Source organism: Parasteatoda tepidariorum, chromosome 11 (genome assembly GCF_982258835.1).
Source record: "Parasteatoda tepidariorum strain Cologne lab strain chromosome 11, Ptep-v5.0, whole genome shotgun sequence".
In the NCBI taxonomy this organism is placed as follows: Eukaryota; Metazoa; Arthropoda; class Arachnida; order Araneae; family Theridiidae; genus Parasteatoda; species Parasteatoda tepidariorum.
The window spans coordinates 62,804,827-62,820,579 of record NC_141765.1 but is presented as its reverse complement, the minus strand read 5'-3'; the positions used below and the strand labels follow the sequence as shown (position 1 = coordinate 62,820,579).

Below are 15,753 nucleotides of genomic sequence, written 5' to 3'. Positions count from 1 at the left end.
TTGCAAAATAAAGTCTTAGGTCACTAAATTTTAAATATTTTTTCTATATAAGAAAAGAAAAGGAATTGCATTTCGTAGGAAATATGAAATTTCTAACCATTGCATAATTTTTGCTCTCATTTAGATAAAAATTAATTTTAAACATGGATTTAAGTTTGCATGGATGTACAGGATAATCTGTAACGACCGTTCTTAATACATATTTCTTGCCAAAAAATGTAGTAAAAAAGGTATACACATAACAGGACTCATAATAATAAGTAAGCGAAATATATTCATTAACCGCAACGATATCTAAAATTTTGGGTTTGAAAACACCAAAGGCTGTTCGATAGCCAGAGAAAACAAGATGAGAGTTAAAAGAAAAAACAATTATTAGAAACACCTAATTTAATGAGGAAATTAAACCGGTATTTATGTTTTTCATCCCCAATTCCTCCCTAGTGATTCTATAGAGATTAGTTTCGCTTCTTTTTGACTTGAGTATTAATTTACAAAATGCCTTATTAATAAACTTTTTTCCATCTACGTGATTGTGAAGAATTTTAAAATTTTTTATTAAAGGTGATAATTGAAATCAAATTTTCTTTTTTTGTCTCTCCAGTGATTTCTCTTTGTTACAGGGGCATCTGATCGGAATGTTCGCCCCTGGCATCCACTTACCACTGCACGCCACTAGAAAAGAAAGCAACACTAGAATGTCAAGAAGACAACAATTAGCTTTGCTATCATGTTAACTACACTTGGTGAGAAAATGAGAAATTTAACAAATTCTGAATGTTTTGTCATTCCATTAAATTTCTTAAATTATTAAATTTATTTATTTATTATGTTATTAAATTTTAAGTTATTATGTTTAATAAGTTAGTGAATTTATTAATTTAAGTTGTTAAATTAAGTTATTAAATTCATAAATTGTTTTTTAAAATTATTACTTTTTTAATGCATATTTTTGTGTAAAATACTTATTTTTAATTTATGCTATTGCATACATATTTTAGACCTTTTTATCAGCTAACATTTTCTTTTTAATATTTACGAATTATTTTTCAATGAAGAAAATATTTTAAAACAAGTAATTAAAACCTATCTAATGTATTACAAATATTAATTAAATCTTTGACTTTCAAGAAACGTCTCCAAATTCATAATTTTAAAGTTTTCTTTCAACAAACAAGCTTGTACCACTTCTAAAATTAATAAGAAAAATTGTCCATCAGACCGGCAGAGTTAATATCATCATTGTTGTAAAAAAAAAACCGTATGCAAATCCCGTCTCCGAGAAACAGAACCACTAGCGACATCTAGAATATTTCACGACATACTTACTCTCTTGTGAACAAAATTATAAATGTAAATTTTTTCATCATTCTTATTAAATACATTTCCGATTGAGAATTTTTTGATACAACTGATTTAATGATTTTTTTTATCGTGTCTAAATAAAACAAAAGTTTATTTTAACAGCATTTTAAGATGTTTTGTCCTATATACTTTTAAATTATGCTTAAGAAAATGCAAAAATTATTTTTATTAACTTACACGTTCATAGTTATTTTTATTCTTACAGTGTAAAGAAAAGCAAATAATATTTTCTTTTGTTAAGTATGCCTTTTCAAACTATTAATCCGTTCTAAAAACCAGTTAACTCCTTAAGGCAGGATGGTATACTGAAGTATATAATAGTAAAGTCACAGCCCAGCCAATTTTCTTCTTTTTTCGAAAAAATTTCTTCTAGTGGTAGCTAAGTTTATGTTTTGGTGTATGAATTTTAGTTTTCAAATTTGATTTAAAGTTATTTCTTTCACCACTTTATGTAAATGATTTTAAAGTTCATATGAAACGCCACATTGTTCCAGCTCTGTAGTGGTGAAGTTTTGAAAATGTTTTCAAAAATACCAAATGTTCTTAGAGCTCAAGTTTATATTTGTCTACCACTTTGTAAATTTTTTTCCAAAAAGCTTAGTAGTTAGCATTAGAAAATGATGTGTTCAAAAGGTTTTAAATTATACAGAATGACTTAACAAAGCATATTTTTAAAAATATTTTTTTTATTGACAAATATATTGGCAACATAATATATACAGGAAATTTTCGTTTTTGAAACAAAAATCTCTCTGAATATTTACAGCATTTTGTTAAGCAAGATAATATCTCAACGTCGCCATTAATTTCATCGGTATTCTACTCAAAACAGAGTCAGTAAATGATTATGCATTTATTCAGTTTTCAGCATTTAGAAAATTTATTACTGCATCTTTGTATTCAGGATGTATACTCACAAGATGGTTAGCTTTCTCGACTTTAAAAAATTTTGTTTTGGGGAAGAGCTTTAAAATGTCGTCTTTAACATCTCCTCTGAAATAAAAAAATAAAGTTATTTATTGTTATTATTTGTTGAATCAGTTATTTATTATTTTTTTCAGTATTTGTTATTATAATTTATTATTATAAATTGCATGTCAGCGTATAATGTAAAATTTAAGTATCATATTTCTTAGAAAATGCTGTCAAATTAACTCACGCATTAATTAATTTTTTTATGACTTCTCAGATTAATTCGATTTATCTCAGGTTTGTATCTATTGAAATAAGTTATAGTTGCGAGAAATATTGGACATAGTAGTAATCGTCAGTATGATTTGTTTCATGTCATTTTTATTTGGCATACCAAGTTTCGTTTAGAGCTTTTGCGTTCAATGGATGAAATGTTTTTCCATTTGTATAAAAAATAACAAACTTAACTACTTATACAATAAAGATTTCGTTAAGGAAAAGGGAAAAAAATATAAACTTACACTTTAAAAGGTGATTTTCCACCATATATAAACAGGGCTGGTTTTTCAAATTTCCCTCTACTCTCTGGCATATACTTGTCCAGATCTTTTTTGGCTATATCCAGAAGATCAACATTTGCTTTCCACCTGCATTTGCCATTTAAACATTTTATGGGTACATGATCAACGATTCTCTCATCGATATCAATTTTTTCATTAACCTAAAAATTAAGTTAAAAGTTGTTACCCGCAATGCTGTTGACAATTTTAAAAACAACGTATTACAGAACAACTACTAATTACCTATTGAACTGTATTGAACAGTATATAAAATAAAATAATTGCAGAACATATATTTAAATACTCATGATATCTCTACGACTGAACCACATAAGACGACATTTTCTAGTATTGCTTGAAAAAGTTGCAAAATACTATTAACCTCGATATGGTTTCACAAGTTCATTCATAGCAACTCATGATAGCTCAATGAAGTCAGTAGGCAATATATTTGTGACTTCGGTTAAAACAAAGTAAACACCCATTGCTAATAAGGCTAAATAATTTTGAGACAGTGTTAAATATTATCTATAACAATTCATATGCAACAAAGTTCTCACTAATAACTATAATTGGTTTACAAAATACTATTAGTCTCAAAATGGTTTCTATGCTTGGACCTCATGCCTATTCATAGCAACTTATGCTAGCTCAATGGCGCCAGTAGAAAACACAATCGTGACTTCGGTTAAAACAAATTAAACACCTATTGATAACATGGCTAAATAAGTTTGGCATAGTGTTAAATATTATTAATAACGATTAATCTGTGCAATAAACTCAATATTATATTTAATTACATTTAATATGATTAAAGTTAATATGCTTAAGGGTTGACAAATAATATAATTTTTAACAATTTATATGCAATATACCTATTCATAGCAACTTATAATAGCTCAATGATGCCAGTAGGCGATATATCCGTGCCTTCGGCTGAAGCAAAGTAAATAACTATTCATAAAATGGCTAAATAAGTTTGACGCAGTGTTAAATATTATAAATTATAATTTATGCATAGCAAACTTCTAAGTGATATCCGTAGTTAGTTATATAGAAATATTCAAAAAAAAAAAAATCTTATCTTCTCGTACCGCTATTTTCTTAGAATGAAGATTAACTCTCAGCAGTGTACAATAAATAGTACCAATCCTTATATAGTATACCTAACAGTCAAAAGTCAGAGTCTGCTGTCAATTTTTATAAAATAATGAGAGCGGACCAACGAAAGTAAACGGCCAAGTTATGAAACGCTTACTCTACATAATTATGCAACTTATATCTCTCATCAAAACACTAATTAAAAAATTATACATTGTGAAAAAAAAGGTTAAATTCATACAGTCGAGCTTTGATTGAAACCAACTCTCAATATTTTCTTCAATATTAATTCAATAGTGAATGTAAAAAAAAAACAACTTTTTATTTTCTGCACTGGTGATCATGTTTTAATAACGAGTAAATAATATATATGAATTAGTATGAAAAAATTTAGTTCATTGACTTACCAATTCTAACATAAATTTGACGAATTTAAAAACAATAAATTTAGCTTCTTTTTCAGTTACTCCTTTAGGAATAACGCCCAAAGCATCCTTATATGGATCAACAGCTCCAACCATTACTTTCCGAGCTTCATCACTTAAACCATTGGGTCTCATATCTTCGACAATTAGTCTTTCCACTTTTTCGGGCTACAAATGAAATAAGTTTTCTTATAGAATGCAGGTTAAATCATGAAATGAGGGATTTAAAACGAGATGACAAACAAAAAATACAATTATTATTAAAATAGTCGATATCGTTATAAACTACGTCCGCTATGAAAAAACAGTCTCTAAAGCATGTGGTGGATTTTGTTGTTTCTTCAGTGCTGCTCACAAGAAGTATAATAAAAAACCTTTAATCACAATTTTTTTATAAGTTACAATCTGTTTTTTCAACTATATTTCAATCTAAAAACGTATTCCGGAGAATATCTCTGAATTGATTAACTGCCTATGAAGCACGATATTGTTTGTGGTGATCCGTCTGAAATGGATAATTATGTTACTTGGTCAACAGAAAAATACATAAAACTTTTATGCGTCTTTTTATGAGGAAAACGGTTGAGACAGTTGAACAGTTGGACAATGGTAAAAAAGTGACCTTAGTTTCTGGTGTCAAAAATATTATAAAAATAATAAACAGATCCTTAAAGTGTTATAGCCACTGCTACATATAAAATTAGGTTAAATAAAACAATTTGTCAGATTTTCTTTAACTAAAAATGCATGCTTGCTCTATATTGCTTTGTGTTCAATTTTTGTGTAAATTTAAAACAAACTGAAAAATGTTTTTCTCAATTTTTTTCTTCAAATTTTGTTTATTTTTTTTGTAGGTCAAGATAGCAGAAATAATGAAGGAGGGAAATTTCGACACTAAAATTGGAATAAATCAAAAATAGAAACTGAGTTATTAATTCTTCTTTCAAGACTGTTATTACTTTTTTATAAAACAAAAAGGATTAAAATTACAAATATTCTGTAGAAGAGATAGAAAAAAAGAAACTCTTGATTTTAGGCTGTAGTATGAAATTTAAAGATCATTTTCTTTATTCACGCATCTAACCTATAAAAATGTAGGCGTGTTTAGAGAGAAACAGGGGGGAAAAGATATCACAGAGATATAATGAAATAGAAAGACAATATCAATGAAAATGGAATATCATCAAGGTTATTGCTGAATGTTACAAAGATGAAATTTCTGCACAACTTTGGATGTTGTTGAAGAAACAATAACAAACTTAAGAAATTTGACCTCTTACATACCTTCAAAAATTACTTGAATGCAATTTATATATGGATCCAAACTGAATGAAGGCAAAACTTTGTGAGTTTGTTTGTTACCTTCAAAATGTTCAATAACTGTGACAACTATTACTGTTACAAAGGGTTTAAGAAAGAGAAAGAGTAAGTTTACAGTGACAGAAAAGAAAGAATTAAATTTTTAGAATAATCACTAAAATTAATATCAAAATCAGTCCTCAAAATTAAAACAAATTTCAAAACTATCTCCTGCAGGACGGTGTTATTTATTGAAATAGGATTTTATAACCCCCAAAAACAGTTCAGTAGGCGAGGCTTATATCTACAGAATAAAAAAAAAATTATTTAAAAAAGTGAAGTAAAAATGTAATAGTATATCTAACGAGAAAATTATATTTAACGATTTAAGATCCTAAGTCAAACTGTTGATGTATACTGAGTAATCTCTAATGAGAGCTGCTTAAATGTTCTAAATTTTTGTAAAAAAATGAATCAAAATTATTGTAGTAATCGCATGTTATTTTTCAAAAAGAGAAAAGTTATAAAAAAAGGAAAAGTGTACACTGTTAAAATTTTCATTCTAAAATTATGGCAAAATAACTGGCAGCTGTCTGTCCATCCAATTAACCGTAAAGTTTACGCTAAAGAATATCTTTTTACTTTATGGTTTAGAAGCCATTTGCAAAAAGTATGGTTATAAAACCATGAATACAAAACTATACGGTTTTTTAACCATTTACAACTAGCATTTTTCAAAAGAATTCCATGAATTCATTAGAATTCCATGTAATTAGATTATTTATGTAAAATTTAAAATAATTCCCTTTATCGTATAAAGCATTATTGCAAATATTTTCTTCATTTTTAATACTTAAATCCAAAAAATTAAAATCTGCACTGTTAAAATTTCCATTCTAAAATTATTGTAAAATAACTGGCACCTAACTGTCCATCTGATTAACGGTGAAGTTTAAGGTAAAGAACATTTTTTCCATTATGGTTTAGAAACAATTAACAAAAGGTATGGTTATAAAACCACGAATACAAAACTATACGGTTTTTTAACCATTTACAACTAGCATTTTTCAAAAGCGTAAAAAAAATTATTATTTAACTAGACATATGAGCTTGGCTTTTCGTAATGTAATGGGCGTTGAAGAGTGCCGGACTCTGAAAATTCATCATGTGTTGAAGGGAAAGGAGGAAATATTGTAGCGTCAACACTAGGATTCGAACTCCAGTTCTGTCGGTCATGAGATTGACAGATAAGCCCGCTCGGCTGTGATATGTACGCAGTTGCGAAGAACTATGTTGTTGTTAATTTACGTCGCACTAGAGCTGCACAATGGGCTAGTGGCGACGGTCTAGGAAACATCCCGGAGGATGACCCGAAGACATGCCATCACAATTTTGATCCTCTGCGGAGGGGATGGCCCCCCCGCTTCGGTAGCCCGACGACCTGCGCGTGAAGTCGAGCACTTTACGGTAGCACAGTTTAACGAGGACCAATACCGCACACCCTCGGTCCCTACGCAGAGTGATCCAAGTGGTCACCCACCCGCACACTGACCGTAGCTAGTGATGCTTGACTTCGGTGATCTGCTGGGAACTGTGTCTTAACGATCAGTCCACTGCGGGACTGCGAAGAACTAAGTGCCTCCATTAGGTGGTTCTAGTTGGTGCGATAAAATTCTTGTTGTTTTACCGTATTAGGTGAAAGCAGTTAATAAACAATTTTCCTCAAACTTAACAGTTTGATTACCATTTTATTTATGGTTATTTGACTGTTTTGATTAAATATGGTAAAATAACCATTCAATAAATTGTAATTTAGCCTTTTTTCCGAGAAATTTCTAACAGTGTATGAAATGGTGAATCACACTTCAACAAGAAGGAAATAGGGATTAAAATAATCCAATGCTTGTTAATTTTAGGTCAAAGCTGAAAAGAAAACCTGAACTCATTTTAATTCCACTTAAAAATCAGTCAACAGTTTGATATTTTATTCCCTCTTTTGCTACGATTGAACAAAATTCGTCTGAATTTGATAGAAATTTTTTAGACTAAAAATGATATACGGCCCTAAAAAACAGTGAATTTATATTTTATAAATATTTTAAAAATGTTTATTAAATTTGCGCATTACTGAACACCTGTATTCTAAGTGCGAGACGCAACTAATTAGAAAATTCTATTTTCTATGTTGTGTAAGTATTAAAAAGAATTGTTCCATACGTTTGTAAGAGTAAAGTCTACAGCAATTTTTCCTCCCAAGCTGTGTCCAAGTAATGCTATTTTTTCAGTGTTCAACGTTTTCATGAGAAGATTCAAATCAGATGCCATGACGGACGTGTCACTATCATTACTCCATGGGCTATCACCATGATTGCGTAAATCAGCAGCACAAATCTGTAAAAGAATAAATTATTTCCGTCATAAATTCGAAATATATTAGTTGATTTAGTTGCACGAACAGTGTTTTTAGTAATTAAAAAAAAATTAGAAATGTTAAAATTTAGAATCCAAATTGATCTGAAGAAGATTTGCCCCTTTCTGAGGATCAGAAAATACAGCTCATCTTTGTGGTTTCTCTTTTATTAAAAATTAACTTAAATAGTTTTTGATTTGGAAAATTAAAATATTGTCATGTCATTAGAAAGAAACATCAACCTTAAAAAGTAAATATCTACAAAGGAAAGGTTGTCCTCAAATGTGCTAATTAATTAGTGCAGACGATATTTTTAAGTTACGATTTCGGAACACAAAAACGTACTTTCTCTGAATAAACATAAATTTTTTGTCGACGAATTTAGATTTCTAACCCTTAAAATAGAAGAGGTAGCTGTAATCTGTGAAACTTGGTACCTAAACCAAACTATATCTGGGAAATAGTTTGGTCAAGAGAGCTGTCCAAAATTTAGACCCCTAATTATTAATTTTACTTTTTACGTATAATGCCAAATCTCGGGATTTTTTAAGCGAAATTAAACATTTTTGCACACAGTTATAAAATTTATTTATCCTAAGACAATTCTATGCATAACATAGTTTTTAACATTTATTTATTATTATTTTTAAATACTTTTATTTAATAATAGTTGAATAAAAGGTATACAAAATTTTACACCTTTTCAAAGAATGTAATTTCATAAAGCAAAATTCGAAATTTAAACGATATTGGTCGAAGTTCCAGAGGAATCAAATTTTCAAATACTATACGAATTCTTTAAAAATTGATTTCTTAGGAACTATTTAACCGAATACGCTTTATTTCGTATTTTGTTACAGAAAATTACATTTTATAAAATATTACAAAAAATTTGTTTACCTTAGAATTCAGAATTTTTCGACAATTATTAAATAAAGTAATAAAAATGATATATAATAATAATACAAAATAATAAATGATTATTAAAAATTATTCTTGCATGGAATTGTCTTTAAATAAGCAAATTTTATATTTGTGTGCAAAAATTTCTCTTCTTAAGAAATTCTCAAGAAACGACAAAATATGCAAAAAGTAAAGTCAACATGAATACTGAATGTAGTGGTCCAAATTTTCTACCGTTCTCTTGACCAAACTATTGGGATCATATATCCCAGATTGTGGCTACCCCCAATATTTTGGGAGTAAAGAATCCGAACCCATCGAATAAAACTGTGTGTTAATTCCGAGAAAATAAGTTTTTCTGTGTGAATTCATATCTTAAAATATAGTCTGTATTAATTAATTAGCATATTTGTGGTCACTCACTTGAACCATTAAGATCAACTGATTAACTGAACTGATTTTTTTCACGCACTGAACATATTTCTATAATTTATATCAAAAATGAAGTTAAAAGTGGTTTCAATTAAAGTGTCACAAATTAGCATTAAAATTAGGTAATGAAACAAAATGAAAAACGTTATCAGACTATACTCAATCAATATCGAGGTCCAGTTAATGCAAACATGGGATTAAAGTCAACAAAAATAAGTTTATTTCTAAGGTGGGACTGGAATCTTGTCTTTCGTTAGGAACCCCCCTTAACAGCTGTAAAATAAATTATTTCTTGAGTCTTTCTTTTTCTTTGCTTTGATCATCTTCGGTATTAATTACTTAGATGTTAATTTGTGAATTCTAGAATGAATATTTCATGACTTCTTTTCTTATTTAAAATTTATCAAGATATATTAAGAGTGTTTTTAGATTCCATCACATGTATATTAAGAGCGGTCATAATGAAACATCTTGCTCACTCTTTTAACAAGTCACACTTTAGCTTAGTATTCCTTTATATTATAGAAACTTTACTGGGGAATATAATCTTTTAAGCAAGTTCTTAGTTGAACACCAATTTTCCCGATCGCTAATTAATCAATCACTTTGAGGACAGAAAAAAATGCGAGTAAATGTGTAATTATTGAATTTTAATGCAAAGCGTCAGCTAGTTTTAAGCGTTGAGAGGTTTTTGAAAGACCTGAACAATAGTAGAAAATAGTGTCAATATGAAAACAAATTACTTTTGATATCAATACGTAATACGTAATTAGCAAACATTTTACAATTTTCATTTTATTTAACAAGTATTTTAATTTTTTTCTTAATGGAATAGGTTTTCTCCATCAATTAACTCAAAAATTCAAATATCCAGTCACTTTATTTTAAATAAATATCACTAGATACACTACATAAAAAATGTTCTGTTGCAAATATATTTCACGAAATTATAACTAGAGTTGCACTGCCTTATATATCAAGAAAGGTAGTAAATAGACTTCAACACATTTCATTAAAATCTATAAAAAATAATTTAAGTAAGACAGTTTTTAGTAATATATTTTATGTAACTGCCAAATTTGAAAAATAAATTGTCCTAAATTGAATATAAATTGAATAACTGAATCGAAAAATGCTTACTCTTCTACCAGTTTTCATGGCTAAAATTGGCATCATACCAAGCCACATTTCCTTGAATGCAAGTACACCATGCAGCAAAAGAACTGGAGGCTTGGCATCATTTGTTCCATTGGGCGAATGTATGCAAATATGAGCAAGTTTTACTTGTTCCTTTGCACTAAGGGAAGATAAAGTGTACTTTAGGTTATAATGAGATTTAAACTATTTTTGTGCATTGAATATTTAGAATACAAGTTATGAATTAAGTACATTTTCTAGCATCACCTCAGTTTGTCATCTTGAGAACATATTGTCGTAAACTATATATATATGTTTTAGATAAATTTCTTTTAAGAATTTAAAGAAATTAAAAAAAATCAGAAAACAAGATAACGAAACGATACAATATCTTCCACAGCTCACACAATTATATCCGCCAATTACAGTGCTTTCTAATATCGTTTTAACATAGCCAAAGTGAAATATTGTATTAATATAGTCATAGGGGCACAAAATTAACCACAAAATAATTATACACGCTAATTCCCTGCCACAAAAGTCCCACGAACTGGTAAGGATAAGATCTGTGGTCTTTTTCAAACAAATCAGACAAATCTAGCATGTGTGTGCGAGAAGGCCAATTGCTGCAGATTGCAAATGACAATTGCAAACTACGATCGAGACAACAACTCTGTCGGTGTTCTGGGTTAAAGTCATAGCGGAATACCCTGAGGTTATCAGCACAGAGCTAAATTTCCATTGTAATTTTCGACAACCTATCTTAGTAAAGCGGGATCTTCTGCAGTGACAGCAATTAAATCAGAAAAATTGAATAAACTGGAATATAGCAGCACATTGCAGGTGTCAGCGTCTTCTCCCTGATGGAACCATCTAGTTTCACAGAAATAAGCTCAGGCACAATGCAACACGCTAGGTATATTGAGTTCAATTCCATAGAGGGAGGCGCAACAAAAAATTGACATGAAAATAAAACATATCAAGCAGAAAAAAGCCAAAAATATAAGAAAATACAAAATAAAAAATATTCAAGAAACAAAAATTCAACTTATAAAGCAAGTAGAGAGATCAGACGTTTATTTACTTACTGACATCTTGAAAAATTGATTTAAAATTTTTTTTCGCAACTAGTTTGCCAGATTACAAATATGAAATAAAAACATAAATAGATAATGCAATGTATTATATGGCGCATTCTTGCTGAAATTCAGAACCGCAATTGATTTGTCTGTTACATAGGATTAGCTCAGAACTGGATTTGCGCAAGGTAATTAGATATTATACAGGGTAATTTAAAGTTTGCAATAAATGAAATTTCAAATTTCAATTATAACTTTCATTTTGATGATTTTTAGAGAAATTATTATAATTTATTGAAAAAATCCTTGATTAAATATTAGAATTTTTTTGGCGCAGATTTTCCCTAATTTTATTTGAGCATGGTAAAAATATCAGTTTAGATAAAAAAAATATTGGGTAAACAAATTCATTAATAATTTTAACTAATAATTAACTCAGTGATCTTATATCGAATTTAATTATATCATTTGCTTTTAATTAAACATTTAAACGAGTTTTTTTATTTGTATACATAAATATTGCTGCAAATTCCTTTATTCCCAATTATTTAATTAAAACTATTTAAATAAATGTTTTAAAAACATTAGAATTACATGTAATTAGATTATTTATGTAAAATTTAAAATAATTCCCTATATCGTATAAACCAACATTGCAAATATTTTCTTCATTTTTAATACTTAAATCCAAAAAATTTAATTCTGCACTGTTAAAATTTCCATTATAAAATTATGTTAAAATAACTAGCAGCTATCTGTCCATCTGATTAACAGTGAAGCTTAAGGTAAAGAACATTTTTTCCATTATGGTTTAGAAACAATTAACTAAAGGTATGGTTATAAAACCACGAATACAAAACTATACGGTTTTTTAACCATTTACTACTAGCATTTTTCAAAAACGTAAAAAAGATATGCTATAGATTTAAAGATATTTATTAAAATTTATAAAGATTTAAAGATCGATTTAAAGATATGCTATAGATTTAAAGATATGTATCTGCGGCACATGACAAAAGTACTTTATAGTTTTTGTATCTAAATCAGTTATCGACATACGGACAACTGTCTGTGATTGGCTAAGAGCGAAAATCTACCGTCAGGAGAGGAAACAAAATATTATTCGAAGTGTTAACATGGAGTCAATATGCAAGCAAACTGAAAAAAAATTTAATTCTTGCATTTAAAGAGATAAATTAATCAGTATACTACGCAGTTAATCAGTATATTATGCATTTTTCTATATAGTTTGGTTAAACTGAAAGATCATGAATAAATCCTTATAAAATTGTTCAATATCATTAGGTAATGCAAAAATAACCAAATTAAATTAAACAGTTCTTACTTTGGAGCTCCAGTTGGAAAACAATAACTTATCCCTAAAAGCAGTGTTAGGCTTAGAACAATTTGAACAAGCTTCATTTTGGTCTATAAAAAACATAAAATGTCAATAAAAGAAACTCTATTTATTTTAAGACATGTGTTGATATAATATGGATATAAATAAATGTCAGAAAAATTTTGTTTTGAAATTTTTTCTTGTTTTACTTTTTTCTCAGTCATACGTATTTATCCATATTTTTGTAATAATAATGATCATTTTCACCATTACGTAAAAATTTAACTCTTCTCAAATCAATTGTATAATTTGTGAAGTTATTTTTAACTCTTCACTATTTTTGCCAGAATTTCGGCAGTTTAATATGTCTTTAGTTTTTATTTCTATTCCCAAAAAAACAGATTTACCCTAATTTATGAAAATTTAGAAAATATTTTTTTAAAAAGAAATTCCCGTGCTAAAAATTGCAGAAGACTAAGCTACCTTGATTTCTTCAATAATAAATGTAGTGCTAAAGGATTATTGATTTGACCTGAACATTCTAATAAGAGAAAACTTTAATATTTTTTAAGAAATTTTCGTTTCGTAATCGTAGGGAAAAATCTGGTATCGAAAAGAAAAATTCTATAATTTTAACAGTTGCCTTACAACGGCGAAGAATTTGATAAAAACTTACCCCTAGAAGTTGATCTTTGAAAAAATGTGTCCTTATATTTTCTATTTAGCTTCCGTGAATGCTATGCCAATCAAGATGTTGAATGAATCTAAGCCAATTTTGATTCTGAAAATTGCCTAGACGATGAACCAATGAAGACACATTTTTTGCATCAAGTACACATCGTTTGCTTTTAATTTTCCACTAAATTTAGAAAGCGTCCATCTCTAATGTTTTGCAGCAATATTAATTTCAGTACAGAACTTCAATTTGATTCGTTCAACGGAAGAAAACAAAACTTTCGGTGGTTTTAAGTAAGTTCTTTAAGGATGACGACAGAATTTTATATCTAAACTATGACATTTTATGAGGCGTAAAATATAGCAATTAACTATGATGCTCAACACCTGCACGTGAAATTTTAAACAGAATGTCTGCGAAAAAACCTTCAAAGCAAACTTCAGAATTTTAATACAAACTCTGAGGAATATCAAGAAAATTAAAAATAAATATATATTTATCAGTTATAATATAACTGTGGAATTGTAATCGCTTTTCTTTATATATTTAATATTAGCTTTTCATTTCGTTCATTGTTTTCAAACTGAAATTTAGAATCAAACTAAAAAGAAAAAGAAATTAAAATTTTTTTTAAAGAAAGTGTTACATTTTTTAAAATTATTTTTGACAGTACATGGCAATTTCTACGGTGCAGTATTAAAATCGCTATTTTTGTATTCAGGTTTACATTATTTTAGAAAAAAAGTACTATTGAGAGTTTCTAAACTATGATGAATCCTAAATATGGTTTCTACATCTCCTACTATTAGTAAAAAATGATTACGTCTTAAAAATTACAAACTTTTATCACATACTATAAAACAATATTTATTGATAATTTTCCCAAAATCTTTACCAAGGCACTATTAAGAAAATTACCAAACTTTTTGATGTTTCCACAGAGCCAGAAATGCGGTAAAATTGACAATATTCTGGTAGTTTTGACTATACTTTTCTTCTCAGTGCACAACGCATTTGATAAAAGGTCAAAAATACATAATTTTAAAAATTTCACCCTAGAACATTTTAGATCAATCAGTTCATGCGTAGTCTATTCCTTAATTAGAGTTCAGTCTATTAATATATTGAAAATGTAATCCAATGTAGTATCCGATGTAACATCAAAACTTGTATGTAATTTTAAACTACTGAAATATATTGACTTGTAAATTTTCACATAAGATTTTATTTTAATTTACGAGAAAATCCGTTTTGAAATGTAAAGTTAAACAGGCATGGTGGTTTAATGGTAGGTGATTTTTAAATCATTGTAACTACTGCTCAAATTAAGACCGAAACCAAATTTGCTTTTTCGAAATGAAAATGAATGCTTTTTTTATTAAAATATCTGAAATTCGATGATGTAAGCGAAATTTACTTAAAAAGGTATCGATTATCCTAAAACCAATAAACAATATTCTCCGAATAACAATGCTATTAGGTGTCAAAGATAATATCAAAGCAATTAGAAAACTATTAAAATCAACGTAAAAAACAATTAGGTAAATGCTATAAAAACGCTGTTAAAATGTTACAGTTCTAACTTAAAGAATAATTTAAAAAATTATATTTGAAATGAGTATTAGTACATATTTTGATATGTTAGTTAAATATTTTAAATGTACAATAAAAAGAAATATTTATTGCAATTGACATAGAATTAAATTACATGTATATTTTAAAAAAAATAATCGAAAATCAAAATATGATTAACTTCATTAGGTTTTCCTTATAATAGACTAAGTCGTTTCTTACCTAATGTAGATGCTGTTGAATATAAAAATTAAAACTTTTCGAGTCTTTTTAAAGAACAATAAAAATAGTACACACTTCCTTCTAGATAGCTTGTTATCAATTGACAACTTCTTAAACAATCAATAATATATTTATCGAAGAAGTGAAACAATATATTCCAATTGTTTTAATATTTACTTAAATTGCGGATGCGGATTACTATTATAAAAAAAAATTCCTTTTTGATAGATATATGATTTAACAGATTTGATAATTTTTAAGTCAGAAAAAAATATTTACAAAAAAAACAATACAGCGATAATTCTTACACATTTTGTGAGA

At 28.0% G+C, this 15,753-nt stretch overlaps 1 protein-coding gene across 4 annotated transcripts in view; it reads right to left on the bottom strand.

The window, feature by feature from the left end:
* Window positions 1–2,033: 2,033 nt before the first annotated feature.
* LOC107440322 (sn-1-specific diacylglycerol lipase ABHD11) overlaps window positions 2,034–15,753 on the bottom strand; it is a 39,098-nt gene continuing 25,378 nt past the window's right edge. For 2 of the 4 annotated variants that reach the window (XM_087154928.1, XM_071187472.2), the window contains exons 2-7: window positions 12,969–13,051; window positions 10,548–10,704; window positions 7,880–8,053; window positions 4,346–4,531; window positions 2,799–2,998; window positions 2,034–2,358 (exon numbers count right to left, since the gene is read on the bottom strand). In XM_087154928.1, coding sequence (XP_087011054.1) covers window positions 2,223–2,358; window positions 2,799–2,998; window positions 4,346–4,531; window positions 7,880–8,053; window positions 10,548–10,704; window positions 12,969–13,045 — 930 coding nt within the window. In that variant the 5' untranslated portion in view covers window positions 13,046–13,051 and the 3' untranslated portion in view covers window positions 2,034–2,222. Of the gene's footprint in view, window positions 2,359–2,798; window positions 2,999–4,345; window positions 4,532–7,879; window positions 8,054–10,547; window positions 10,705–12,968; window positions 13,052–13,638; window positions 13,947–15,432 lie in introns of those variants that run through there. The other 2 variants (XM_071187474.2, XM_071187473.2) reach the window with 2 other exon arrangements.